Source organism: Ramularia collo-cygni, assembly GCF_900074925.1.
Source record: "Ramularia collo-cygni strain URUG2 genome assembly, contig: RCC_scaffold07, whole genome shotgun sequence".
Taxonomy (NCBI): Eukaryota; Fungi; Ascomycota; class Dothideomycetes; order Mycosphaerellales; family Mycosphaerellaceae; genus Ramularia; species Ramularia collo-cygni.
Genome location: NW_019716261.1, coordinates 862,024 through 887,614, shown reverse-complemented (window position 1 = coordinate 887,614; position 25,591 = coordinate 862,024). Strand labels below are relative to the sequence as shown.

At 48.7% G+C, this 25,591-nt stretch overlaps 8 protein-coding genes; 3 read left to right on the top strand and 5 right to left on the bottom strand.

The window, feature by feature from the left end:
• Window positions 1-1,743: 1,743 nt before the first annotated feature.
• Window positions 1,744-2,215, top strand: RCC_05302 (uncharacterized protein; the record flags this gene model as incomplete). XM_023770573.1 has 3 exons in its annotated part: window positions 1,744-1,765; window positions 1,827-1,977; window positions 2,035-2,215. The coding sequence occupies 3 exons, from the start codon at window positions 1,744-1,746 to the stop codon at window positions 2,213-2,215; spliced, it is 354 nt and encodes a 117-aa protein (XP_023626341.1).
• Window positions 2,216-2,929: 714 nt separating this feature from the next.
• RCC_05301 (uncharacterized protein) lies at window positions 2,930-3,311 on the bottom strand (the record flags this gene model as incomplete). XM_023770572.1 has 3 exons in its annotated part: window positions 2,930-2,959; window positions 3,024-3,238; window positions 3,293-3,311. 3 exons carry the CDS (start codon window positions 3,309-3,311, stop codon window positions 2,930-2,932), a joined length of 264 nt encoding a protein of 87 aa, XP_023626340.1.
• A 1,311-nt stretch (window positions 3,312-4,622) lies between these two features.
• On the bottom strand, window positions 4,623-4,913 carry RCC_05300 (uncharacterized protein; the record flags this gene model as incomplete). Its single annotated transcript, XM_023770571.1, has 1 exon — window positions 4,623-4,913. One exon carries the CDS (start codon window positions 4,911-4,913, stop codon window positions 4,623-4,625), a length of 291 nt encoding a protein of 96 aa, XP_023626339.1.
• A 1,255-nt stretch (window positions 4,914-6,168) lies between these two features.
• Window positions 6,169-6,579, bottom strand: RCC_05299 (uncharacterized protein; the record flags this gene model as incomplete). The annotated part of the gene is made up of 1 exon (XM_023770570.1): window positions 6,169-6,579. One exon carries the CDS (start codon window positions 6,577-6,579, stop codon window positions 6,169-6,171), a length of 411 nt encoding a protein of 136 aa, XP_023626338.1.
• Window positions 6,580-7,655: 1,076 nt separating this feature from the next.
• RCC_05298 (related to cystathionine beta-lyases/cystathionine gamma-synthases) lies at window positions 7,656-9,446 on the top strand (the record flags this gene model as incomplete). Its single annotated transcript, XM_023770569.1, has 1 exon — window positions 7,656-9,446. The coding sequence occupies one exon, from the start codon at window positions 7,656-7,658 to the stop codon at window positions 9,444-9,446; it is 1,791 nt and encodes a 596-aa protein (XP_023626337.1).
• A 6,000-nt stretch (window positions 9,447-15,446) lies between these two features.
• On the bottom strand, window positions 15,447-16,217 carry RCC_05297 (uncharacterized protein; the record flags this gene model as incomplete). XM_023770568.1 has 3 exons in its annotated part: window positions 15,447-15,529; window positions 15,595-15,938; window positions 15,988-16,217. The coding sequence occupies 3 exons, from the start codon at window positions 16,215-16,217 to the stop codon at window positions 15,447-15,449; spliced, it is 657 nt and encodes a 218-aa protein (XP_023626336.1).
• Window positions 16,218-19,600: 3,383 nt separating this feature from the next.
• RCC_05296 (related to triacylglycerol lipase II precursor) lies at window positions 19,601-21,262 on the top strand (the record flags this gene model as incomplete). Its single annotated transcript, XM_023770567.1, has 1 exon — window positions 19,601-21,262. One exon carries the CDS (start codon window positions 19,601-19,603, stop codon window positions 21,260-21,262), a length of 1,662 nt encoding a protein of 553 aa, XP_023626335.1.
• Window positions 21,263-22,529: 1,267 nt separating this feature from the next.
• RCC_05295 (uncharacterized protein) lies at window positions 22,530-22,973 on the bottom strand (the record flags this gene model as incomplete). Its single annotated transcript, XM_023770566.1, has 1 exon — window positions 22,530-22,973. The coding sequence occupies one exon, from the start codon at window positions 22,971-22,973 to the stop codon at window positions 22,530-22,532; it is 444 nt and encodes a 147-aa protein (XP_023626334.1).
• Between the last annotated feature and the right edge of the window lie 2,618 nt (window positions 22,974-25,591).

Here is a 25,591-nt window from a genome sequence, read left to right as displayed (position 1 = left end):
TGATCTCTAGTGGATATATCAGCCCCAACAATGCGCCCATCCAATCCACCACCTTCGCATCCGGTGGAGGCGGTGGAGGCGGAGGCGGTGGTGGAGGTGGTGGAGGCGGCGGAGGTGGCCGTGGTCACACGACAGTTTCAACCATCACCGTCGTCAAGACTCAGACGATCACAACAGTGACTCCCACAAGTGCCATTGTCGGATTTCTGAGTATTGCCGCAGTAAAGACGCTGTTCGCCCCTGCACGAGGCGGTGGCCGGTCGATAAGCTACTACAATCTCAACTACCAACCAGGGACGACGAGTCTGAGGGTATGCACCGTGGGTTTCTACAACGTCCAAKCCAACCAAACGCCAAAGCCGAAAAAGTGGTCCGACGTGCCCACATCGCTGTCGTTCTACACCGACATCGAGTACAAAAAATCGTACATGCCCGTATCATCGTGTACCTACACCAACAGTGAGCTTCGTTGCGCGRAAGACGTCACTGTGGGTTGTGAGTCCGATCCGTTTACCGGCCTAACCATAACTTGCAATTCGCAAGGCTTTGGGGGATCACTCACAACTATTGACCCGCTGATCCTCTGTCCGTACGGGACTTCAACGGATGCAACAGTTACGGTCACGACGACTGTACAGTCAACATCCGTCACAACTATTGTGAACTGATTGGGTGTGTCTCAAGCATGGAGAGGGAAGAAATGTTCGATTCTTCTCCTACTACGAACGACTACAGATGAGAAGGATGCATTGTAGAATTGACTATGAATGAACTCAAACCAGCTACTCAAGTGAGAATACAGCCATGTATGCAGCGTTACACTATCCACAAGCAACCTTGCAATCAGTACAAATCAGCAAGTGAGTGAATGTCCCCAAGCTTTGAACAAGACGATGAAACACCCTCCGGCGTGCCAAGGTAAAAGTAGCAACGAGAACAACACGGATCGGTGACTTGAACACCTCGGGCATCGTGCAATAAAGCTACTTGCACGTGGCTTCATTCGGCTGCATTGTTGGATAGACGTTTAACGGCAGAGAACAGAAGACACGCCGAGGGGATCTTCAACAAAAGCAGATTATTGCCCAATGGAGAGTTCCGGCTAGAAGAGCATTTGCCCTTTTTGGGCAACATTCTTTGCCTCCGCGTGCTCAGCCTGGCCGGGTTCTCTCAGCCGCATATCTCATCAGATCCTTTTCGCCGATCAAAGCAACCAGATCTGGCTCGTCTGGGCAATAGATTCTCCCGCAAGCACCTTCCAACTTTGTGCAATGCGAGCAAATATTACCCRCTAGTCAGTCAGATCTTGCCTTTGGGGGGATTTAATGGCTTGTTGGGTCCTTGCACATATTGGGGTTGAAAGTCACTATTTTAAGCACAATCTTTTAGCATGGCACCTTCCGTGAGCATGTCAGTCCAGAAAGCTACGATCCTAATGTCGCCGAAGCATGCAAGCCTAAACAGGTTGGTGGAATTACACTTTCACCGCATCCTTACGTTCGTTGGAAGATGTCCCCGAAAGATGTCAGACACCGTGAGAACAGACCATACCACGTTGTGAGATGACACACGGCCGATCAGCAGGATGCAGAAATCAACTCGCCGTTCTGTGGAGAAGGCATCATCATCATCAATACACACCTGAAGTGTTTGTCCACAAAGAACAATTTCATTGCCCTAGATCTAGAAACTCGACTCCCAATAATAGATTCACGTGCCCGCTCTCTGCAAACCAATATCAAAATGTTCACCCTCATCAGCAGTTGTATTGCGCTACTCACCGCGACCACGCTTGCTGTGCCACCATTCGGGACCGGGACAACTAGTCTATACCACGAACGGCACATACTACATCGAGCCACCTACAGCAGCAGGCGAGTACTGCGGCGAGACCGCAGTAGGGCCTTTCGATGTCACGAGCGGAGTGTGTGAGAAACCCGGGGCGTATTCCGTATCGATCCTGCCGCTCGCGGATAGGTCAGTGTAGAGATTACCAGGAAGATGATGCCCCAAGCGCTGACTGACGTGGTGCAGATCATGTACATATACCGTCTTCCACGGCACGCAACATTGCACGAATGCGTCGTCGAAGCAGGTGTACAAGCTTCCACGTGGAGGGAAGCAAGTCTGTGCTACGCTCGGCATCTATAATCCCAGCGAGAGGCACTACAATTCTGGGTTATTGGAGTGTTTAGACGATGTATTGTATTGGTAGTATCAATAATATAAAGTCTTATGGCGACTCTCATGCGAAGACTTCGCCATGATGCTGACCCAGCATACCTATTGACAGATGAATATTCTCTCKGAGTTCCACAAGAGCTCTCAGCGCTTGTCTGGAACCGGGACATGCCAGTGATAACCAGCTCAGTGCCATTTCAAAGATTTGTAGATGACAGACCATTGTGGCGGCTGCGGAGTATGATTTCACACGTCTGGTTGTGTTGAGGGCCCGGGGGTTCGAGAACGTCTGCATCATTGGTAATGCCTGGCTAGAAATAATTGGATGATGCTCGATCGAGTTTGCGGCGTCCTCTAGCCTCCAGAGCCGGGAATATATGTCGATCACAGAACTGATGAGTACAAACCCCAAATGCCATATGTGGTGCTGAGTGAGCAGAAGGTACTGTAACGGCCGTTGAGGACCAGGGTAGGAGATCGCAGCCTTTTGTGACAAGTCCGAGTATTTGATCTGACAAGATTTGGTGCTCGAATTCACCAGTATCATCTTCCGGTAGAAGATGCTGAACACGATGAAGGTCAAAGAGCACTGCAGAGAGTTGCTCAGTCATTGTTATACTGGAAGGTCTGATGAACGTGTCGAGAGAAGAATCTTGGAGCACTTCAGTCGTGCTTCCCGGTGGATAGAGAGAGAGGCTCGGATCCGGAGTTGGGCGTGGGGAAATAGGTATCTAGAGCATCACCTCTTCTATGAAATGATCGCTCCAACGGTCTCACACTAGCGATGGATATTGTTGTCAGCGGTGAGTGATGGAGTGATGCAGATTCCATGGGTGTCTTACTCTGCGTTGTTTGTCACCCGTGAGGCACGCTTCATCAAAAGAGATGTCCACCCCGGTGAGATAGGGGCCGGCCATCTGCGGTGGATATATACCAGGGGCCCACTCCGCCTGTGCCGCGGATGCTTCACGTTGCATCTCAGTCTGGCTGATGCCTCGGTGACGTCGCGCTCTTGGGCGACCCATGAGGCTTCGAGGACTGAAAACGCATTGCACTCCTGTTGGCAAACATCAGTGAAGTGCACCTTGGGAGCTTCCCTTTGCGAACATACCAGCTTTCCGACAGCTCATGCAGGCCCCCGCCCTCTGAGATTCTGCAACGGACTTTGCGTGAATGGCAAATATCACAGGCGTCACGGAGTATGCCGTCCATACTTGCCATAGTAACTGTGTCGCTGGTACTGTATTGATCACTGGGAATACCTCATACTCAGGCTGTGGCATTTACGGCTCTCCGAGCTTGGAGATAGACACATCGTGGCCGGACGGTGGATTGCGGTCCTCTTTTAACATTCTGGCGGAGAATAGAAGCCTCGCCCCATCAAGGACTACTCGCACGATGGATCGTTATGCCGGCGCCAGCGGGCCAGCGACTGCAGATAAGCCGGCTTTTCCAAGCTGCTGCGGTTACTGGTTGGTGTCGGTCGCTCTGCCATCGAATAGGCGCTACAGAGTCTGTCGTGCATACGGGAATGGCTGGAAAAGTCGTAAGGAATCTCGTATACTAGCCAATTTGCGCGGCAAGCTCACCCAACCACGACTCCTATTGGCCTAACTTTGTTGATGGGAAAACGAAATACTCCCGTGCATGATAGATAGACTCGGGAGTCTATACCAGCTGAAAGCTTCACCCAAGCTTCACCCAAGCTTAGCCTAAGGATTCGATAAAGCTTAGTATGAAGCGTCTTCGTGCGTCCAAGTGTTCCGAACGTCAATGACATGCAGTAGGATGTCCACGATTGTACACGTGAGAAGTGGAATGGGACATCCCGTTGGCACTCTCGACGGTCTCTTGAATTATGATCTTGGTACGAGGAGGGTAACTTGGTAGCGAAGGTTTGCGTCCAGAACTTCTGCAACGCGAAGCAGGTGTTGGTTATTCTGTATTCGTGAGTGATTGCCAGTAGCTTCCCGTGGTAGCATTGCGGCACAGCCGTACAAAGTCCCGCCAGGTAGTTGCGCGATTTATTGTCAGCGGACAGTGTTGGAAGATAAGGCTGTGCCGCCTTGGATTGCAAGTACATGTGATTGATGGGTGCGTACATGAGCTCATATAGTGCGAACGGTAGTGTCTGCGTGAGAGGTTAGCGTACCGTCCCATATCATCACGTGAGTCGACGAATAACGCGATCCACAAGAGGTGTGTTTGAAAATCTCATGCTGCCAGGGCACTGGGGACACCTCCGGAGGTGTCCGCATTGCGTGAGGTTTTTCAAACACTACCTTACTGGACTGGTATAGAACCCGCCCCCCCCCGCGGCGCCGTTCAACTCAATACTCATACTACTCCGTAGCGTGGTTGAGTGGCTCCATGTCCGACGTAGATCTCATGTAGGAAGTGTGCACGCAGCTGTTTGAGCCTATTGCGTGGCATGAGAGCCCTCATGTACATGTCATGTAATCCAAGTGGACACAGCCTAAAGTACCTAAGGCGAAGGATGGCGACGAGTGCGATCCATGGGAGACGTTGGCTTGACTCCGAAATGGGTAATGTGAATTTTCCGTTGAACAGCTGGGCCAATCTAGCCTGCCTTTCTGTTTGAGACCCCCCTTATGCACACTCCCTCTCGGCCTCAAAATTGGGATACATAGTGAAGTCTCGTTTCCACCAGAGCGAAACTGCCGCCAAGAGTACACAGAGCCGAGAACGAGATGTTCCACCCCGAACAGCATGGCGAGAAGGATGTGAGCAGCTGTCCCGCTTCGCAACGTTTGGTGAGACGATAACGCACGCAAATATGCTCGTGATGGGGTTCCCGGACTCTTGGTCTATCCAGCATTTCCCATTTCATCACAAGGGTCAGAGATTTCTGGGGCAAAGTCATGCCATTCCATCCCGAGTACACCAGCTGTCGGTAAGCATACTACCTTAGGCCATCAGTCAGTTGTTGACCTCTGGTGTTTTGCCATCTGTTATCACTTTCGTTCCACTTTGAATTTGTTCCATTCGCAGCTCTTTAGTCGCTGGTCAAAGCGCTGATTGGATTATTGTCCGTAAAAGTAAACAACACGACAAAGAGAAAGGCGTTCATTGAATCATGCAAAAATAGGAGCACCTGCTCGCTGTCTGAGGTACGGAAAAAATTCGAAGGAAAAAATTCAAAAGATTCAAGCAGAAAGACTACGGTCCATCCAATCAGCAATCTCCGGAGGATCGGCGTGAACTTGGAAGTCTGTGTCGTGCTGACTCTCTGAGGACAGCTAAAAAGTTTCCATCAGCTCGTCCAAAAAGCAAAAGAGAGAAGACATTCAACATTTGGGATTCCCCAGTGGTCACCCACCTGAGTACTGATCAAACGATTACATGGTTCAATAGGCCAGAGCGGACGGGATGGCTTGCTTTCATGCATCTATGGTCGAATGTGCTCAGATCAAGTGAATGAGCGTCAATAAGTCTTCTGAGAATGCTGAGACGCACTCCCTACATGCTAATCGCTCAGTAGCTAAAGGGGCGGATATCTCTGATCACGCACSCACAGAAATGGCCGCTCGCAACTGTCGATTTCCAGGATCGTTAGGTGTCACAGTCTGGTACCATGGCTACATTGAGCGACGCTGCCCACGCGATATCACAAGGTACATTCTGCTGCTCGTAGATGGGAATTTAACAGCTTGCTGATACGACCTTAGGCGCTACAATGGCCGTGGAAGATGAGGCAGCTCTCGTAGGGGCCTTACAATTCTTCTCGACATCAAGAGAGCTGCTCTTACAGGAAACCCATCTTTGTGTCAACCTATTACTTGGAAAAACAGGTCGCATCGCAGGCCGGCAGCTCTCTTTCTATTCCATGGAGCTTTTCGGCACTTCGTGCTTGCGACGAGAGTGTGTGAGGCAGAGATTGAATCTTCAGAATTAGGTCTACTCGAAGCCAGTCATTAATGCACATGATATCTCCCTGTTCGATCTGCCGACATCCTCCAAAGCCCTTCATGAATCACATGGCAGCGAGTACGCGACCGGGAGTAGTGCCATTGCAGCATCCAAACTGACTGCGCCCTCTGTAATATCCACTGCCTTGGACAGACAATACTCAGTAAGAACCACGCCCAGCTCATCGAAAAGCAAAAGCCCCTTTGCAGCATCGCTAGAAATTTGCGATCGCTGTTCGTCCTTGAAAGCTGGGGCGCAACTAGCAAGTATCATGCCAGTAACTACTGTCGAAATGGCTCCCCCAACACCCTTGTAGACCTTTACTACCTTTTCGCATGAAGGAGTAGCGGCTTTGCTGTCGAATGTCAAATCGATGGCCTCTTGCATGCGAACTTTAAATAGCGTGACTTGGGAGACGACCTGTTCGGCCGCGTACTTGAAGTGCATTAGTGAGAACTCTTTGCTCATGACGAGGAAGAGACAGTTGCTACCTTGTCGTTCGGGCGACTTATCAAATTGCGTGTGCTGCTCCCTCCAAAAATCTGAATGGCGACCTAGCCGCTAGCAATTCTCGCGAAAGTGTTCGATTTCGGTGGAGCAGCATCGACGGAAAGGGGGAAGAATGCTGTAAGAGACAGCAGGCTGAAGAAGAGCATCTTGGTTGAAGTGTTGGTTGGATGGATGGACGGGGACTTAGTAGAGGATATCGGATAATCAGAAGGAATGGCGGAGCTCAGGAATCTATTATATACAAGCCACCTGCTCGCAATTACAAACTGCACAACGATATCACCGTTGCTCGATGCAGCGTTGATCGAACATGTGACGTTTGTCGCGGAATCTTAGAAGATACTTTCCGAGTTTTGATTCTCCCCATTTAGGCCACAAGGTATGCAGATCTGTATATCAACGATCGAGAGCTTCACCTGCTCACTATGTCGTTGATGAAGCGTTCGTGTACCGGACTCACGAAATAGTTTGGTGATAAGTTGGACTGCCGTTTCAACGCACGATGCGAGAAACGCTTGCTACAGATAGATACACACTGTTAGTTAGGAGCTCGTAATGCCCCAGATAGGAAGTCTCTTCGGTAGTAGAGAATATACCGAACATATTTAAAGCCCTGACTCTCGTCCTGTCTTTAACAATCCCTTCGAACCAATTTCCATCTTACATAGAACACGTAGCTTTGGTCGTGCAATCCGAAGTTCGGCACTACGGCGACTCTGGATGTAGTCCATAGCAGCGATGGCTGTCAACAGCGATGGATGTCAGCAATTGGTCAAATGTTCCTCGTCGATGTCGGATCGCATAACGGGCTGTAGGGAGGGGGTTGCTATAAGGTTGGGTCCGTTCGGCTGTGCTATCACGCCATCCATCGTTATATAAGCTTCACCAACCTAACCAAATGGCGGGGGCGCCCTCCTCTGCCCCTCATATCTCATACATCCTCACCTGCATGTGGCGACCTTCAACCTTGGCATAAAATTCGCATTCTACGCTCTTGTTCACCAACGCAAAGCAGTTGGAAAAGGCAGGTCATCATGGAGCCAATCCCATATTCCGATGCCAAATTGCGTCGCATCTTGTCGACAGTGCGTACGATTGCTGTCGWCGGTGCCTCGAGCAATTGGAACCGTCCTAGCTACTTTGTCATGAAGTACTTGCAGCGCAAAGGCTACCGTGTGATCCCTGTCAATCCCGGWAATGCTGGGAAACAACTACTCGGCGAGCAGGTATACGCAAACTTGCGTGATGTCCCCGACAAGGTCGACATGGTCAACGTGTTTCGGGCGTCACATTCGGTCGGTCCCATCATGGATGATGCCATTGCCGTCGGGATCAAGGTGGTCTGGATGCAGCTAGGTGTTCGCAATGACGAAGCCGCTGGCAAAGGAGAGGCAGCAGGTATTGAAGTGATTATGAACCGCTGCCCGAAAATCGAATTTGGCCGTCTGGGTGGCGAACTATCTTGGAACGGCGTCAACACTGGCATCATACGTAACAAACCTGCGCAGGCACCGACGGATCGTCAGAACAAACCTCGCGAGCTGCCAGCGGTCAACATCGAGTATGGCTTCGAAACACGCGCGATCCACGCTGGTGCCGCCCCAGATCCGACTACCGGTGCTCGTGGCACCCCGATCTACCAGACCACCGCGTACGTTTTTGACGATGTCGAACACGCCGCTTCTCTGTTCAACCTGCACAACTTTGGCTACATGTACAGTCGACTGACCAACCCGACTGTCTCGGTACTGGAGGAGCGTGTGGCCAGTCTGGAAGGGGGCCGTGCTGCTGTCGCGGCGGCCTCAGGTCATGCCGCACAATTCCTCATCTTTGCCACCATGATGGAGCCAGGGGATGAGTTTCTAGCCTCGAGCAAGCTCTACGGCGGCTCCCTCACCCAATTTGGTCTCTCATTCAAGAAGCTGGGCTGGCATTGCCATTTCGTCGACCCCACCGACCCGGAGAACTTCCGACGTAGCCTCACGCCTAAATGCAAGGCCATCTTCGTGGAGAGTCTTGCCAATCCCGGAGGCATCATTGTCGACATTGCCGCCATCGCAGAAGTCGCTCATTCCGCCGGGCTGCCATTGATTGTCGACAACACACTCGCCACCCCATACCTGTGCCGACCGTTTGAATGGGGAGCTGACATTGTCGTTCATTCCACTACCAAGTTTCTGGGCGGCCATGGCAATGCCATGGGTGGTATCGTTGTGGAGTCGGGCAAATTTGATTGGAGTCAGGGGGGCAAGTTTCCATCCATGACCGAGCCTGAGCCTGCGTATCATGGACTGCGCTTTTATGAGAACTTCGGCGATTTCGCCTTTACAACAAAGGCCCGCACAGTCGCCCTGCGCGATTACGGTCCAACGATGGCGCCGATGAATGCTTTCCTAACCATCACAGGCATTGAGACACTACACCTTCGGATGGAGCGGCACTGTAGCAATGCAAAGGCTGTCGCTGAATACCTCGCCCAGGACTCCCGTGTCGCCTGGGTGTCGTATGCAGGCCTAGAGACTAGCYCGTTCAACAAGCTGGCTTCCAAGTACCTTCCCAAAGGCTCAGGATCCGTCTTTACCTTTGGCGTCAAGGGCGGCTACGAGATAGGCATCAAAGTGGTTGAGAGTGTCACTTTGTTCTCCCATCTTGCCAATGTCGGCGACACCCGCAGTCTGATCCTGCATCCAGCATCGACTACCCATCGACAACTTAGCGACGAGCAGCGCCAATCCGCGGGCGCTGGACCTGATGTGATTCGTTTGTCGATTGGCTTGGAAACCGCGGCTGATCTGATYGCGGATTTGGATAGAGCGATGGGATGAGGAGACGTTTCAAAGGCATGGCTTGCAGGGAAGGGATTCGATTATGTTACTTGTTTCAAGACGATGTGAGCRTAGTATGGATTGTGACGGCGGAAGGCTGATTGTCGAAGCAAAGAGACAGCCGAAAGACTGGCATGGAAGAAGTCGGTACTTTAAGAAGCACGCCACGATTGTTCTCGATCTGCCATATGACGGTCTACGCATTGGGTAGTAGATCAAACATTCTAGTAGACGTTTACGACCCTAATGATAAGGTATCACGAATCTATACAATGTGGTCGAAGGAATCACTGGATGTGCTTTACTGTCAAATAGATGTCTTAAAAGGTATGAAGCAAGACTGGTTTTGACCGGGGATGTAGTCTGCCTATCGATATTCTGCAAACGATATCCTGCAAACGATATCTGCAACACAGACAACACGTATGTGAAGGTTCTAGGGCCGTCCGTTACTTGCCCTGTGTGTCTCAACATCATTGGATATAACTAGAAGATCGTCGAAATGGCAGTGAAGCGTTTGGAAAAATTGAGCGTAACGCGTCGAACGCCTGGTTGATTTAAGCTAGTTTCACAAAACGAACCTACACCTCTGGCTGCCTTTCGATCCACTATGCCTTCTCTTATTCTTCTCTTCACCTCTTCTTCCCTCTTTTATTCTCTTCTTCGAAGAATACTCGCCTTTTCTTTAGGCTTTTAGATTTACCTTAATAACTGCTTACGTAGTTAACACGTTTAGATTAGTAAAGAGAAGCTAGTATATAGAGCTCTTAGATAAGAGTCGTAGTATATAGCTAAGATAAGTATTAGGTAAGACTTAGGTAAGATTAGAGAAGGCGTGGACTTAGAATTCCTAGGTTTTTTTTTAGAGATATTAGATTTCTCTTATCTAAATAACTACCTAGCTTATTAATACGTTTAAAGCCGTAAATAGAAGCTAGCATATATAGCTTTTAGATAATAGTCGTAGTATATAGTTAAGATAAGCTTTAAGTAAGATTAGAGTAGGCGGAGATTCTCCTAAAGAAAAAGATTAGAAATATTAGATTTCTCTTATCTTAATAACTACTTAGCTTATTTATACGTTTAGAGTCTTAAATAGAAGCTACTATATAGGGCTTTTAGATAAGAATTATAGTATATAGTTAAGAGAGATATTAGGTAAGATTAGAATCGGCGTAGATTCTCCTAGGAAAAATCTTAGAGATATAAGATTTCCCTTATCTTAATAACTACTTAGCCTATTAAGGTGTTTAGAGTCGTAAATAGAAGCTAGTATATATAGCTTTTAGATAAGAATCGTAGCATATAGTTCTTATTATAATAGACAAGATAGAGATACGCGTAGATCTACGTAACCCTAAAAGARAAAATACTATAATATTCGGTTCTACTTATCTTTCTAATGTCTATCTTAGTACCTAATACGTAAGATTATTAGATGCACCTAATGTCGCCGAGTGCGTATAATAGACAGGGTCTGTGCATAAGGGCGTTATCTTAATTCCTAAGGGCTAAGTAACTTAGCCCTCTATCTATACGCCCTTTACGCGTATTAGCACTACTATAGCTTTGTCTAGCCTACCTACCCTTTATTTAGCTCGTAGATAGCGCACGTATAAACGTTGCTTTTAGGCCTTACTAATACTGCTAAGGGCGGCTTGCTTGCGAAAGAACGCCCCTACCGCCCCTGTAATATAAGTAAGCTCTAAGCCTCTAAACCTCTTTTAGTTGTGTATGCCAAGAACGCGATAAAAGCACAGATCTCGCATATTACGCATTTAGCCGCTAGATGCGTATTATGTTACTAAATATGCATCTAATAGAGAGTATGCGCATTTAGTAGTAAGATGCGCATCTAAGAAGAGAATTAGCACCTAGAGAGATAATACGCATAAGCGACAATGCGTATAAGAGAGACAATGYGCATCGAGAAAGATAATACGTATCTAGGAAGCGAATGCGCATTTAGGAAGCGAATGCGTATCTAGAGAGCGAATGCGTATCTAGAGAGCGAATGCGTATCTAGAAAGAATGCGCAAGTTCTAACTTCGACTTCTTAGGAAAGTGGTACGTGGACACAACTAACGTAAGCGGGAGAATGTAATAGTAGCAATGCGATTGTCTTTTAGGCGACGGAGAAGGGATAACTGCGCAAGCACGGATAGCTTATTAAAGAACTGTGTTTTATACGAAGGGGCGACTCCTTAGGCCTTATTACGTAGATGTTCTAGTCGATAGGTAACGACGCGAGGTAAGAGAACATGTTATTTCGCCGACATGTTGTAAACTCGAGACCCTAAGGTAGAGGTGAGGTGCGTAAAGGCGAACTTTGTTAATGTTCAACGTAAGGGGCCGGAGACTCGATAAAAGACCGCGCCCTAGGTCTTCGTCGCTATGGAGAAGCAACCCTTCTAGCAGTGTTGCGTCCTCGGCACCATCTCCCTCTTCGAAAGCGCATATCTTCTTAAGTGCGGAGCGAAGCACGTCGCAGCTAAGTGAGATCTCTAACGCGATGTCCTCCGTAGCTAGGGCGCCCTCGTCCTTTTCCCTGATCTCCTCGAATATAATATTCAATGGGCTTCCAAATCTGTAATGATCGTGTCGTTTGATTGTGGAGCATCCTTCTTCAACAGAAAAGACAGGGAACAAACAAGAGACAAAAACCAGTACCTTTGCCCCATTCGACCGTGCCCTGAAGTCACTGGGTTTTCTGATGCACCGTGCTCTCTGGTAGACTAATCGACATGCGGCAGGTAGCAATGCTCCTCTCCTCGCCCGTGGATTTCATCCGATAGGCAATCGTTCGGTTCAAGACTTGTTGCTTTGGTGACAAGCACTACGTTTCTCTTATCAACCACATTGACAACGCGGCCGATGATGGCGAGCCTCGCGTACGTAAACGTGACACCACGGTTGGATGCCGCAGATATCTCTGGACTGGGACGGTCACGGAATTCAAGACTGACAAGCCGGGTCACCTCATTCTTCGCCGCAGGCAAGTTGCCCAAACATTCATCAAAAGGCTCGAACGCAAACTGCATGATGCACAAGACGACGAGCAGCTTGCCGACATCTTTGCCGAGTTCGGTGTGAGTGGTAATCTCATCGCATGTATGGCAGAGCACGATCATGAAGACTGACCCTAAGGACTCCGACTAGCTGATGCAGATCTTTCTACGATGCTTGAAGGCACGCGTCCTGCGCGGTCTGGACGCATCCGACAAGACATGATTGGACTTGCTTCTGGTCGGCAGGAGATCGCGCTCGGTGAAAGCATGTTCACGCGCCTTGGTCGGGGATACATCACCAGTAGTACGGCCATCCGCCACTTTGCCGGTGGACGCAGTGTTAACGTTCGGAGAAGCGTTCAGCATTAGGCTCGAGATTGGAGCTGGTGCGCAGCAGAGACACTAAGAAAGCGACATCTCAACGGAGAAGGGGACACTAAGCCATTTGACCTTAATTCTATGCGCTTACAAGGACTCTCAAGCAGTGAAGGATGGAGGTGTTTAGGGCTAGACTAAAGCGGTAGTAGCTCTAGACACTTGCGAGCACCCACATTTTAGTATGTACGGATGCTAAGTGCTAGAAGCTATAACAGCTAGGCCTAAGCTACGTATATACGTGCGTCTATCTAATTTATAGGGTTAGTGGGTGGGAAAAGAACGGCTATACTACCTATAGCGTAAAAGGGCTTATTAGATAAAGAGGTAAGAGTAAGCAACTCTTAGAGATTTAGAACGCCCTCTTACGCACAGACCCTTTCCTGAAGATGGTACTTGTGGKTGGGTCTGCTTCGACTCGCGCGACTGCTCGACCCCAAATTTGTGGAGGGCAAAGTGGAAGGCAAAGTGGAGGGTGTCTGGGCGGCATCGCGCAGTTCCTCGGAGGATTCTGTGGTGGACATGCATGGCTGGGGCGAGCCTTTTTAGTGGCACAACTATAAGATGATGGCGTACCATGAATGTAGTGGGAGACGGTGGGAGTAGACCTAACGCTTCTGATTCATGTCGAAAGTACTTCGTTTGCTTGATTTATTGTTGCAGAGTTCGAGCGTAAATCTGCCTTGTCGCCGACTGTGATGTTTTCAAGTTTGAACGTCTCGACCGAGAAGACATGAACGATATTGAATGTCTGAATTGGAGTTTGATATCAATGTTTGGACTTTTCTCGGTATTTTGATTCTTGATCGCCTTCTCTGGGAGATTGCGTGGGTGGCTTGCGCTCATTTGGACATCCTGGACCACGGAGAACGTGATCTTTGATTTGCAAAATGCTGAGAACCATGTCGCTGAATCTACATAATCAACAATGCACCTCGACCTTGGTTGGGAATTGATTTTCAAGAACTGGGGAAATCCATCCGAAGCATGTGATATCCCATGCGACTTAGCGTTATTCTGTGTAATTCTCCACCATCTCGTGCAACTGTTGCAACGTATAGTAGCAAACAGCTCTTGGTAGCGAGTTGCACTCGTGTGTGATTATATTCGGTTGCACTACACATTAGAAACGTGTAGGAGAGAGCAGTAGTGTGTAAGAACGTGCAGGAACGTGTATCAGCATTGCTATTCCCTGCAAATCAAAAGCACAAAGTGTCTAGAGGATGCCTAGAAAGGGCGATTCTGCCAAGGAAGGAACTTACCGAGCGTTCCCACGTCGCATGTCTGATCATTTCGGGTTAGATCAGCCTCGCCGGACCTCGTGTCTAGATATTTCGCCCAAACAAGCAAGCCTACGTGATTTCCTTGTATTTATATGTGAAGCCGGAAAACATGACATGAAGATGTCAGTGAGCCATCAACACTTGCGACAAAACGAAGGGGGCTTACCATTCTATCAGGATTCCAAAGGACAGCTCGACCGGTCACAAGTAGCGTCCGCAACCGTTAATTGAAATTTTCAAATTCGAGAAAGGCGGGAAAATGAAGACTCATGTTATTTCTCTCGAAGTGATTGTAGACTGCCTTTTCATGAATTGGGGTGTCAGCGGGCGAGCTCAGTTGCTCACTGTTCTGAGTGCAATCATGTATTCAATTTGTCGAATTTGGCGGTTGGTCTCCTTCAGAAAAGCCATACAGAAAGGTCAATCCCACAGCCCTGTCGAAATCGGAATCGGGAGAGCGTATCAAGATACTGTATATTGGCAACGTCAAGATCGAGTGCTCCAGTGTTCCATATGCTGCATGGTCGTTGATTGAGATTGGAAAATCCGAAAGTCTGATGGAACCTCTGGATCGGTGTGATTGTCGAAGACGGTGATTGACGAGTGCTAGGATTAGGACCATGCAATACCACCTCGTCACCAGCACACATGGCATAGTACATCTACATTAGTGTTCGATTCAACTGGCGCCTCGATTGGACGCTCACAGAGCCCGCAATCGTCGGATGATTTTGAAAATTCGACGATGGGAATGGAAATTTTCGTCGAGCTTGTGTAATTCCTGCGAATTTCATCGGTATTACATCCAGAGTTGCAGCTATCTACAACGCCCTTCATTCTCAAGCGCCACGACGAGCTCATCGGTCTGCATCCCACGGCTGCCTCTAGCAACACACCAACACCTTGATGACCACTTCTATCGACACCTGAACCCTTAAACCAGACCGGCACTGTGTCAGGAACCACCGCTTGCGCCTCCTATGGCACCGCTTCCGTTCTGACCAAGAGCGTCGCCAGCACTACCTTGAGCACCGGTGTTGGCAACACGGCGACGATTGAGGCAGCACTGCGCCGTTCGGGCAAGCACTTCGTCCACCAACTTCTGCTGCCCGGTGCAGGCTCTGTCAGCTGACTTGATCATGGCTGCCAGTTCATCCCTCGTCGAATGGATGCGTCTATCTTGCAAAATGAGTGCGTTGACGACATAAGGTGGAAGTCTCGCGTCCTTGGCGCGATCATCGATGATACCGAGAGCGTCGCGGAGCTGCACGTTGAGATGCTCAGTCCGCTCCTCGGCCTCTGCGTCAGCTCGCTGCCGGTCTTCAGCAGCACCTTCAAGTGTAGAGCTCGGCTCCCACTCGAGAAATTGATTCCTTGCGCAAACTGTGACCTGCTGTCTTTGTCGCCACTTCTGCAGCTGTCATTGGTGTGACCGCGAAGCCTTGACGGACGAAGCGGTCCATGAAGATCAGCCACGCCTACCAGACGGCCTCCCACTGCCTCCCACTGCCTCTCGCGCTTGCTGATCGCGGTTTTGATCTCCTTGAAGCGTAGTCGAGCATCGCCGAGCTCCCGTGCGAGGCCGTCGTTCCCTCCAGCTTTCTTTTCCACGCCTTCCAATCGCTGATTGAGCTCGACGATTTGGCGGGAATGCTGTCTGTCTCTTGCCGGCGTCAAGTTCTTGCTTGAGCTCCGTCACGGTTGCTGAGTGCATCTGCTCGGCCTCGGTCGCAGTATTGTCGAGTTGGGCAATGCGGTTCGAGCACTGATCGGCCTTGCCCTTAGCGGCAGCAAGAGCGTGTCGCGATTCAAGAATTTCCCTGAATCTGATTCATCGTGAGCAAGGATGAATAACAGACGGACAGAGAGAGCGGCACCTTCTCGCGCAGTCCTTGTCTGAGATCCTCGACCTGTTTGTCAAAGCCGTCCAGCAGCTTGCTGTCCTCCAACTTGGCAGCTATGAGAGCCGTGATTTCTTTTTCCTGACGAACCATCTGCTCCTTGACTTCTGGGAACATATTCCAAACGATTTGCTTGGCCTGCTCTATTACCTCGGCGGATGAGTTGAAACCCTGCCTGGTACCCAGCCGCAAGACGTGTTCCATGCTCGTCGCGAGATCCTCTGACAACCTCTGTCGTTGCCGCTGTCGTTGCCGCTGTCGTTGAATTTTGGCGATGCCCTGCAAACGAGCGCTATTTTTTGGTCTATTATGCAGTGAGGTGGAGGTGGAGTTCTGGGTATACGAGTGGTAGATAGAGGTGGAGATAGGATGGGAGGGAATGCGATATAAAGAGAACAGATAGCTGAGTTGGAGGTAGTTATAAGATAGCGCACTTATACATAGAAAGGGTCTATGCGCCGAAGATGTAACCGAATACCTCTTAAGCTATCTAAACTTAGCCGTACGTATTAATTTTACCTACCCTTCGTTTCTTATTATTATTATTATTAGATAGCGCACGTACATAACGTAGCTTTTAGGCCTTAGCTATAGAGCTAGCTAGCTAGATTAGTTAATAATCCGTTAGCTAGTTTCGCTAGCTCTACGCCTTTAGTCTAAGCACCTAAACACCTTTTAATATAAAAGCTACGTAGCGTATAGACGTTACTTCTAGGCCTTGCTAATATTATAGTAGACGGCTTGCTTATAGTTTAAAACGCTCTTACCGTCTATATAGTAAATACGCTTATTCCTCTTAGGCCTAACCTATTTGCTCCTTCTTATTCCTTCTTCGTTTAGTAGACTTATACGAGCCTGTTTAAATAAGCCTCTCCCTTTTATACGTAAAGTAATTAGGTCTTTCTATATATCCTACGTGCCTATTATACGCTAGTAGGTAAGGCCTAAGTAGCGTTTATACGCTATATTAACAAATTATATATCCTAAGTAACTACTAGGATCTACGCGTACTAAGATCTTACCTAGTATCTATCTTAAATAGAAATTGAATTTCTAATCTAAAAGAACTATACGTTAGCTTTAATTTGCTATCTTAAACGTCTTAATCGGTTTAGTACTAAGCGAGATACGAGAAATCTTGTATTTCCCTAGTAAATATACTAGGATCTACGCCTACTAGTATCTTATCTAGTATCTATCTTAAACACAAACTTAGACCCTAATATAAAAGAGCTATCCGTTAGCTTCTATTTGCTACCCTAAACGTCTAAATCGGTTAGGTAATAAGCGAGATAAGACGAATCTTATATTTCCCTAGTAAATCTACTAGGATCTACGCGTACTAACATCTTACCTAGTATTTATCTTAAATAGAAACTAAATTGCTAATATAAAAGAGCTACCTGTTAGCTTCTATTTACTACCCTAAACGTCTTAATCGGTTTAGTACTAAGCGAGATAAGAGAGATCTTATATATCCCTCGTAATTCTAGTACTAGATCTACGCGTGCTGAGATCTTATCTAGTATCTATCTTAAATAGAAACTAAATTGCTAATATAAAAGAGCTACCCGTTAGCTTCTATTTGCTACCTTAAACGTCTTAATCGGTCTAGTAATAAGCGAGATAAGAGGAATCTTATATCCCTAGTAAATTTAGTACTAGGATCTACGCGTGCTAGGATATTACCTAGTATTTATCTTAAATGCAAACTTAGACTCTAATCTAAAAGAGCTATCCGTTAGCTTCTATTTACTACCCTAAACGTCCTTATTACTCTAATAATAATCGAGATAAGAGAGCTTTAATATTCTTATTTTAGAAATAGTACTAATAATGCTTACTATAGAACACTTAACTTCTCTACTTTAAAAAGATATATACATAAAGTAGTTAAATAGATGGAATTATAGGCTATTAATGTAAAAGAAGATTTAAGTATAAATTTCGAATATAAGTTGCTTTTTGTAGGTACTATAATCTATACTAAGCTACTACCGCGGAGCTAGTAAATATCCGAGCTATTACTATATATTATCTTTAACTTCTTTTTTTATAAAATACTTATTTCTTCTTCGGTTCGAATAGAAGGAAGGAGGTATATTCTTTTAAAAAAATCTAATAGAGACTCGTAGAGAATCTATAAAGTAAACAGAGAAGGTCCGTAGGGTCGTCCTAGGAGTTTCGGGAACTTGGTAGGCGGTCCGTAGGTTTGCAGACGACATAATGACTGTACCAAGACATTCAATGTCGATATTTGCTGCTGGATACATTAATCGATTGCTGCTTACCTGGCCGAAAAGATCACTTCGTGACCATGAAATGAAGCTGGACGGTGAGCGAGCGTCCATATCTTGTTACTGCAGCTGGCAGCACTACGAGGCAGGAGCCTTTTACAACTATCACCTACTGTCTATGGGTCTTGAACGCGTATCTGAAGAGCGCGACTCAAGTCAACGCCTGAGATCTTGACCTTGACAAGGCATTGGGGACGCTCTCATCTACTGGGACCGGACGGTTCATGGCACAATGAGTTTACTCGAGTCTGAAAGCGAAGAAATTGATCGGCAAGTGTTCTTTCAAACATCACAACCTCACATCACAGATTGCCCCGGAATTTCGATCTTTGCTGTTTTGCCTGAACACTCGACCCCGACTCGACTCCCACCGTTCCAATTGGCGAGACGACTTTGACCACTGCAGGCTTGTCTGTTCCAGGCGCCGACTTTGAGAGGTACAATGACAGAAGATAACGATGAGTCATTCTGATGACCCGGCCAGGCGCCGAAGACGAAGGGCATGTGTCGGGTGAGCAGAGGAGCTCGGAGATGGATGGTATGAACGAGGGGGGCAGTTGACTCCTGGACGGAGGACAACAGCAGCAGCCCCAGCGCCGCAGTCTCTCCGCAGGGAACAGGTGTTGGGGAATAGGGAAGAAGCGGCTGTGGGTGAAGTAAGCAGCGAAGAAGACGGAGATGGAGCTGCTGCTGCTGCTGCAGTTGCCGGCTCGGACCAGGACTTCCAGGACGCGAGTGAGGATATAGAGGAGCAGGCCTGACCTTGCTGCGACTCGGATGTTGAATCCTCTCTACCTTGGATACCCAAGACACCTCATCTACTGCCAAAGTGTGATGTTGTCTCCTTTAACCCAGATCTCTCAGGCTCCAACGTGTCCATCAACAGCTCCCACCACTTTGCGTGTCTGCTAGTCCAGCATTGCACCAGGCACGACGTATTGCGACTACTGGAAATGTATCCATAGCTTTGCAGGGTTCTTCGGCTTTCATGTTGGATAGCTTGGTGGGCAGTAAACACATCCGATGCAGGAGCCAGACGAGCTGAGGTGCTTGTGAGCAGGTTATCCCGAGCCCGGACCGACGTTGTGCCCCTTTCCCCATATTCAACACCCTGAAAAGAGCCTATAGGCTGGCTCCTAGAGAGGATGCCAAGACGTCGCTAGAGCCAGCCCCATCGTCTCTCTCACATCCGATCCGATGACGGAAGATTCAAGAATGAGCCGCAGAGGGTACATGGACTCTGCTGTACTTTCGCGGACTTTTACACATACTACACAGCCACTTTCAAAATGCGTAGGGTGGCGACTTTCTTGGGTTTGTGCCAGCACGTACTCGCGGCCTCCGCCAMGACCCCCACTGTCAGCCTATCAGGCTATGGATCCTTTCAAGGACTGACGGTCAACGACTCCCTGACCAACGACACGCTACCCGCATCGGTAGATGCCTGGTTGGGTATCGACTATGCCTCCCAGCCAGTAGGCGATCGCAGATTCCGTCCCGTCGAGGCACGACCAACAGCATTCGAGGGAAGTCGATCCGCATCAACTTATGGGAAAGTATGTGTCCAAGACCCCTCGGTGATCTCGTATGAACAAGACGAGGCCTGCTTGAACTTCAACGTCTTTCGTACAGCCAATGTACCCCTCAGCAAGAAGCTCCCTACTCTGGTATGGATTCATGGCGGCGGATTCGTGCAAGGATCGGCGCGCAGTTTCGATGGTGCCTCGTTTACAGCCTCGTCCGAGAATCCAATCGTTGTTGTCACATTCAACTACAGACTCAACTCGCTTGGCTTCCTACCGTCTGCTCTTTTCGAGGAGGAAGGTCTCCTGAATTTGGGACTCTTGGATCAGCGTTTCCTCCTTGAATTCTTACAAGACCATCTCGGCTCCTTCGGTGGCGATCGAGATCAAATCACAATTGGTGGTCGATCTGCTGGAGCCCATTCAGTCGGCATCCACTACTTCCACAACTATGGAAACGACACTGGCAATCCCCTTTTTGCTCGGGTCATTCACCAATCTGGATCTGTCACTGCACGAGGATTCCCCGATTCCAGCTTTCCGCAGTACCAGTCAGATTTCAACCGCTTTATGAACGCCATAGATTGCCCCCTTAACGCGAGTAACGCTGCCACCTTAGAGTGCCTTCGAGCAGCGCCCATCGACATGATCCAGTCCGAGAGTGCTCAGATGTACCGCGACGGAGCCCCCCTCATCGCTTGGCCATTCCAGCCTACTCTGGGAGGTCCATTACTGGAGCGACCTGGCTCGGTGTCCGGACGTGAGGGCACTTTCTTCCATCTCCCAGCCATCACATCCCACGTCAGCAATGAGGGCAAATACTACACACCAGGCAATCTTCAAACAAATGATGACTTCCTCCAGTTCATGCTCCAAACCAGCCCGTACCTTAACCTCACCGATATTGCAATTATCAACGATCTCTACCCCGATCCAACCGCACATCCAGACTCCATCTATTCCAGCTCCCCGAACTCGACACAATACAACCGCGTATCAGAGGCCTGGTCAGATTATGCATACATCTGTCCTAGTCGAGAGACCGCCTTCCGAGTCTCATCTGCTGGTGTGCCAGTCTGGCGCTTGCACTTCAACACTCCTGACGCCCCATTGCAATATCAGAGCTGGCGTGGTATCCCGCACACTTCCGACACGCGATACACCTGGGCTTCGAGGAAAGTCCCGTACACGGTGACTGGGGATATCTACCACGCATATCTAGCTAGCTTTGTGACCACTGGAGATCCCAATACTGCAAGGCTCGAAGGGACACCAAAGTGGCCGCAATACGATGCGGCCAAGGGTGCAGACGCTGAGCAGCTATTGGTCAGTCCAGGCAATTTTACGGTGGTGGAGAATGATTCATATCGCAGAGCTCAGTGTGATTTCTGGAATAGCGAGGAGCGTGCTGAGAGACTCAGTAAATAGAATATAAAGGTAGAAGCTATTCCTGCTGTAAGCTCTTGTAGTTGCATCGAGGCTATGCCTGGATGCGAAATGATAGGTGAGAAGCATAATGAGTAGTATCCATAGGATGCTGAGCCGATGGCATGATGTCAGCCAATGCTTTAAGAGGAGAAAGGCCGACGACTGAATCAGCAAGGCGATGATCAATGGACGGGTGGCTATTTCTGCTGGGACATTGCCGACTCTCTTCATGTTTGAGCAACGATTACGCTCAGGGACGGGGTGCTACCCCTATCAGAACCAGCAGTGTTGCGGAGAGACCCCCTTTCCGGCCTTTCGTGTTGGCGGATATCTCTCTGTGCTTCCGAGCCGCTTCAATTCTGTGCCGCTCAGCACACGTCATCTTGCCTGCTGTACACATATTCACTTCCTCATCTGCCGCAAATATCAACCACTTCATCACTCGACTCTACCAAACACCAACCATCAATCATCAATCATCAATCATCTCATCACTCAATTCTACTGGCCAGCCATGCCGAACAACCGTGTCAACTTCACGGAGGCGTGCGTGGAATGACCGACGAACGCGAATCCAGGGCTGCTGCGGCCGTCGTGTTCAACTTGAGAGCCGACAACAATCCGATAGCGTTGATATGCTGCTAACAGACTGGGACAAATCCAAGGGAGATTTTGATGCCACCAAGCCATCAGCACTCACGATCCGCATTGGTCAAATGTACCGACGATTTGGGAACATACAAGGAGTACTACGCGCCGACGGGGACAAGAACGACGGACCATTAGATTTGTAGCAGATCGCATTCGGACGGTGATATCATCTACCTTGGGAGGAAGCGGAAGAAGGCAAAGAGCAAGAAGCGGCCGGTGAAGCGGATTAAGAAAGATACCGGGACAGGTCGTAGCGTCAATTTGCATGACACCAGATCGCCGGATGCTGCCACCCTAGACTCGGAGTCCGCCCTTGGTAAGAGTGTGAAACGCTGGAGAACCTAGAGACATCACGAAGCTAGATCACATCCGCCGGGCGAAAGTTCGTGTCTTGCACAGCCGTTAATCGTCATCTGGGGATATAGCTAGCTACATGGGGTGGGATGGATGAGATCCTCCTGGTCGAGGCCCACGCCCAAGATTCATATTGAACCTCTTCAACCAGTATGCTATGCCTAGATACAAATGTGAATGATCCCTGCCAATCCCTGCACGCTATCGAGGTAGAGCTCCACTATGATGACTAGTTTGAACATTGAGACACTCAATCCAATGCTCATTTGTCAAGCTCATACGTCTTAGGGTTGTCCACGAGTCGCTTGAGGTAGTGATATCTCTGAAGGCCCTTGTCGACGACCTCCAGGACCTTTTCCTCTCGATCCTTTGCATTGGGTTCGCGTTCATACATCGGGAACGAGTTGTCGAAAGTTTCGAGGATGTTTTGGCGCATTTTCCGCTCAATATCACCCATGCGAGCGTGGAAGCCACTGTCAAGAGCGGCAAGAATATTGACAGTGGACTCCTTCATACGCTCCACGAGGCTGGGTCCTCCAGTGGGGCCTTGAATGTTCTCATTCAGACGTCGCCACTTGAGATCCGTCGCATTTGCAGGATCGAGTGGCTTCACGATCCTCCCTCTTGCTTTGCCTGAGCGTGGTGGGATCCTGTCGTAAGCAGGCCTCACATGCTGTCTGGAGAGGCGAGCAGACGCTGCCCACATGGGACTCAGTGCGACTCCGATGTATCCCCCAAGACCTCGCTCTCTGCAGGCTCGACGATTCTGGGCCTGCTAGATTCCCTGCCATCAGCAAAGCGACCCATGAATGAATCGAGAGCGCTTAGTCTCGCAGCATGGTCCGCCAGCAATTGCTTCTGACGTGGCCGGTGGGATGGCTTGTTGAATGACTTCCTCATGGAGGGCCAAAGGATTGTCGTAGTGACCCATGTAGAGCTCCTTCTTGTATCCAAGCTTCGCCAAGTCCGCCTCGATGACTTGGATGGGAGTGACATTGTCGATGTGATAAAGAGGGTGAGCAATATCTTTGCAGAAGATGGCTAGGCATGGCTTACAATCCATGTCTCGGTTGTAGTCGCAAGATCAATGCTGATGGACAGAATTATGGAAAGCTAATGAACGCCTCTTTGCTCGGCACGTCCTTTGGCTTAGGAGGCCGTGCTGGAAAGGGGCGTAAAGTAGGCACGTAAGACCGCCTCACCTAGGCGTCTCATGTTGTCTGGCGCCACCCTAGCCTTTATCGCCCCTTTTAGCACACCTTCTCTACGTTTGGTCGTCGGCGTTTGCTACTTCACGGTGTTGATGGGTAGCTTAGTATATACTACTGTTCTCGAGATACAGTATAAGAGAGCGTATTTCATATGTGTATATCATCTTCGCCTAGTGATTGAATTAGCATTTCAGTCGTGCCTGTCTACCTGGATTGTCGTGCTAAAAAAGGGCGGCAATCACACGAGCGATATGACTTACCTAGGATCTCGATATACTGACTTCCTTGAAAGAGGGAAATTGGTATAATGTTCCTCTGTCTCGTCTTCGTGGACTTATAAGCCTACAAAGCATGCTGAACAAACAAGGCACCGATTTGGTAGTTTCATAGTTTGGCCACCCGAACAGTCGGGCTCTTTAGGGACTGGTTTGCTAAGCGAAACGAACAGATCGGGAGGTTTGTATCATTATACTATAATCGAACTATACACTAAATACTAAACCGTCGAACTTGATTAACGGTCTGATTAATTAAACAATCCGACCGGGCTTGTCGAATGTAGTTTAACCCCTTTATCAAACAAAGCAGTGTTTGTTTATTTGCTTGCTTATCTGTTTGTTTGTTCAGCAGTGTTAAGAACTAGGTCAGCCGCTGCCTCCTTTTTATGCCCTCCTCCGTAGTCTAGGGTTAGGGTTTGGGTAGCACCCTCGTTTCACGTTTGTCGCAATATGGAGTTTAGAAGGTTAGGTCTTATCTATATATGTACAAAGAAAATTCTAGTTTAGTTTTGGAGAGAATTATGCAGTCTTAGGGTTGTGCCCAAATGTTTAAGATGATGAATACTCCGGAGAAGGGAACAAGGTACACAAACTGAAAGGGGTCAAATTTGATTAACGTCGGCGGTCGAGAAGGAAACTGGTCAGCCGCACCTCTTTATCGAAAGATAGGTGTGAGAACACTTGGTCTGGTAGTCCTGGCATAGCATCCAGATACTTCGACATCTACACCTGCTCCAAGACAACAATCAACCTTCCACCATCGGCCAAAACTCCCTCTCGCAAAACAAAACCTGCGCCCAAGCCTCCTCACACTCCCTCCAAACCTCCCCTCCTTCATCAACATCATACGCATCAACCAGCTCTCCCAGACGTGAGACAAAAGCCTCAAACTCGTCATTACTCCAATTCGGGATAAAGACCCTCTGCATAGAATCCCCTTTTCCCTCCTCGATTTTCAAATGCTCCCTCGCATACCTCCAAGCCTTCAAATAGCACGCCTCACTAGCCCACAGCACCACCAACCCCACAATCGTCGGCTTTCCGCCAGCTGTAGCTCCCGCAAAGAGGTCACGATAACACCTCGTGGCTCTACCTTCTCTAGCTTCGCAAATCTCCTCGAAATCTCCCTCTCCTTTCGCTATGGTTTCGAAAAGATGAATCTCCCTCCGGATGTTTGTCAGACAATCTATGAGCGTGCTTGCAGTTCTMCATTTCAGGTTCGTTAGATCCGAGGGAGAGGTAGTAGGTATGTGGATTTGCGAGAGTAACGATCCAATGAAGTTTATGTACGACAAAGCGTAAAGACGATCTTGAGCGAGCCAGGAAATGAGATGAGGGCGGTGAAGAGAGGACGTCGCGGCGGCCTGGAGAAATGGATGGGTAGTAGCTTCTTCTAGAAGGGAAGGGTGGAGGGAGAGGAGGTGAGTCGTTAGGGAGGGCATTGTTATCTCTTTGTGCCCGAACTTCTGGTGAGTTTTGTTGTCGATGAACGATGACGCTGTTCTATGAATATGCTGCGTATCAAGGAAATGCTTCCTTGGTAAAGGATATCAAATAAGTGAAGATAGCTACTCGAGGACGACGGAGAAAAAAGATGACGTCCACCTGCAGACCGCAGATCCCGCGGAGAGATAGACCGAACGAACGTATTCAACAGAGCATTACTCCGTACAGACAGCTCATGAGAAGTGCCTACAAGACTTCCATTTCCTCATCTCACACCTTCTGCAGAGTGATCAGATCAGAGCCTCGTCGTCCCAACAACTTAACCACCAAGCAATTTGGCAAATGTCCTTCACCAAACAGGCAGCGCGAGTAAAGTAAAAGTCCAGCAT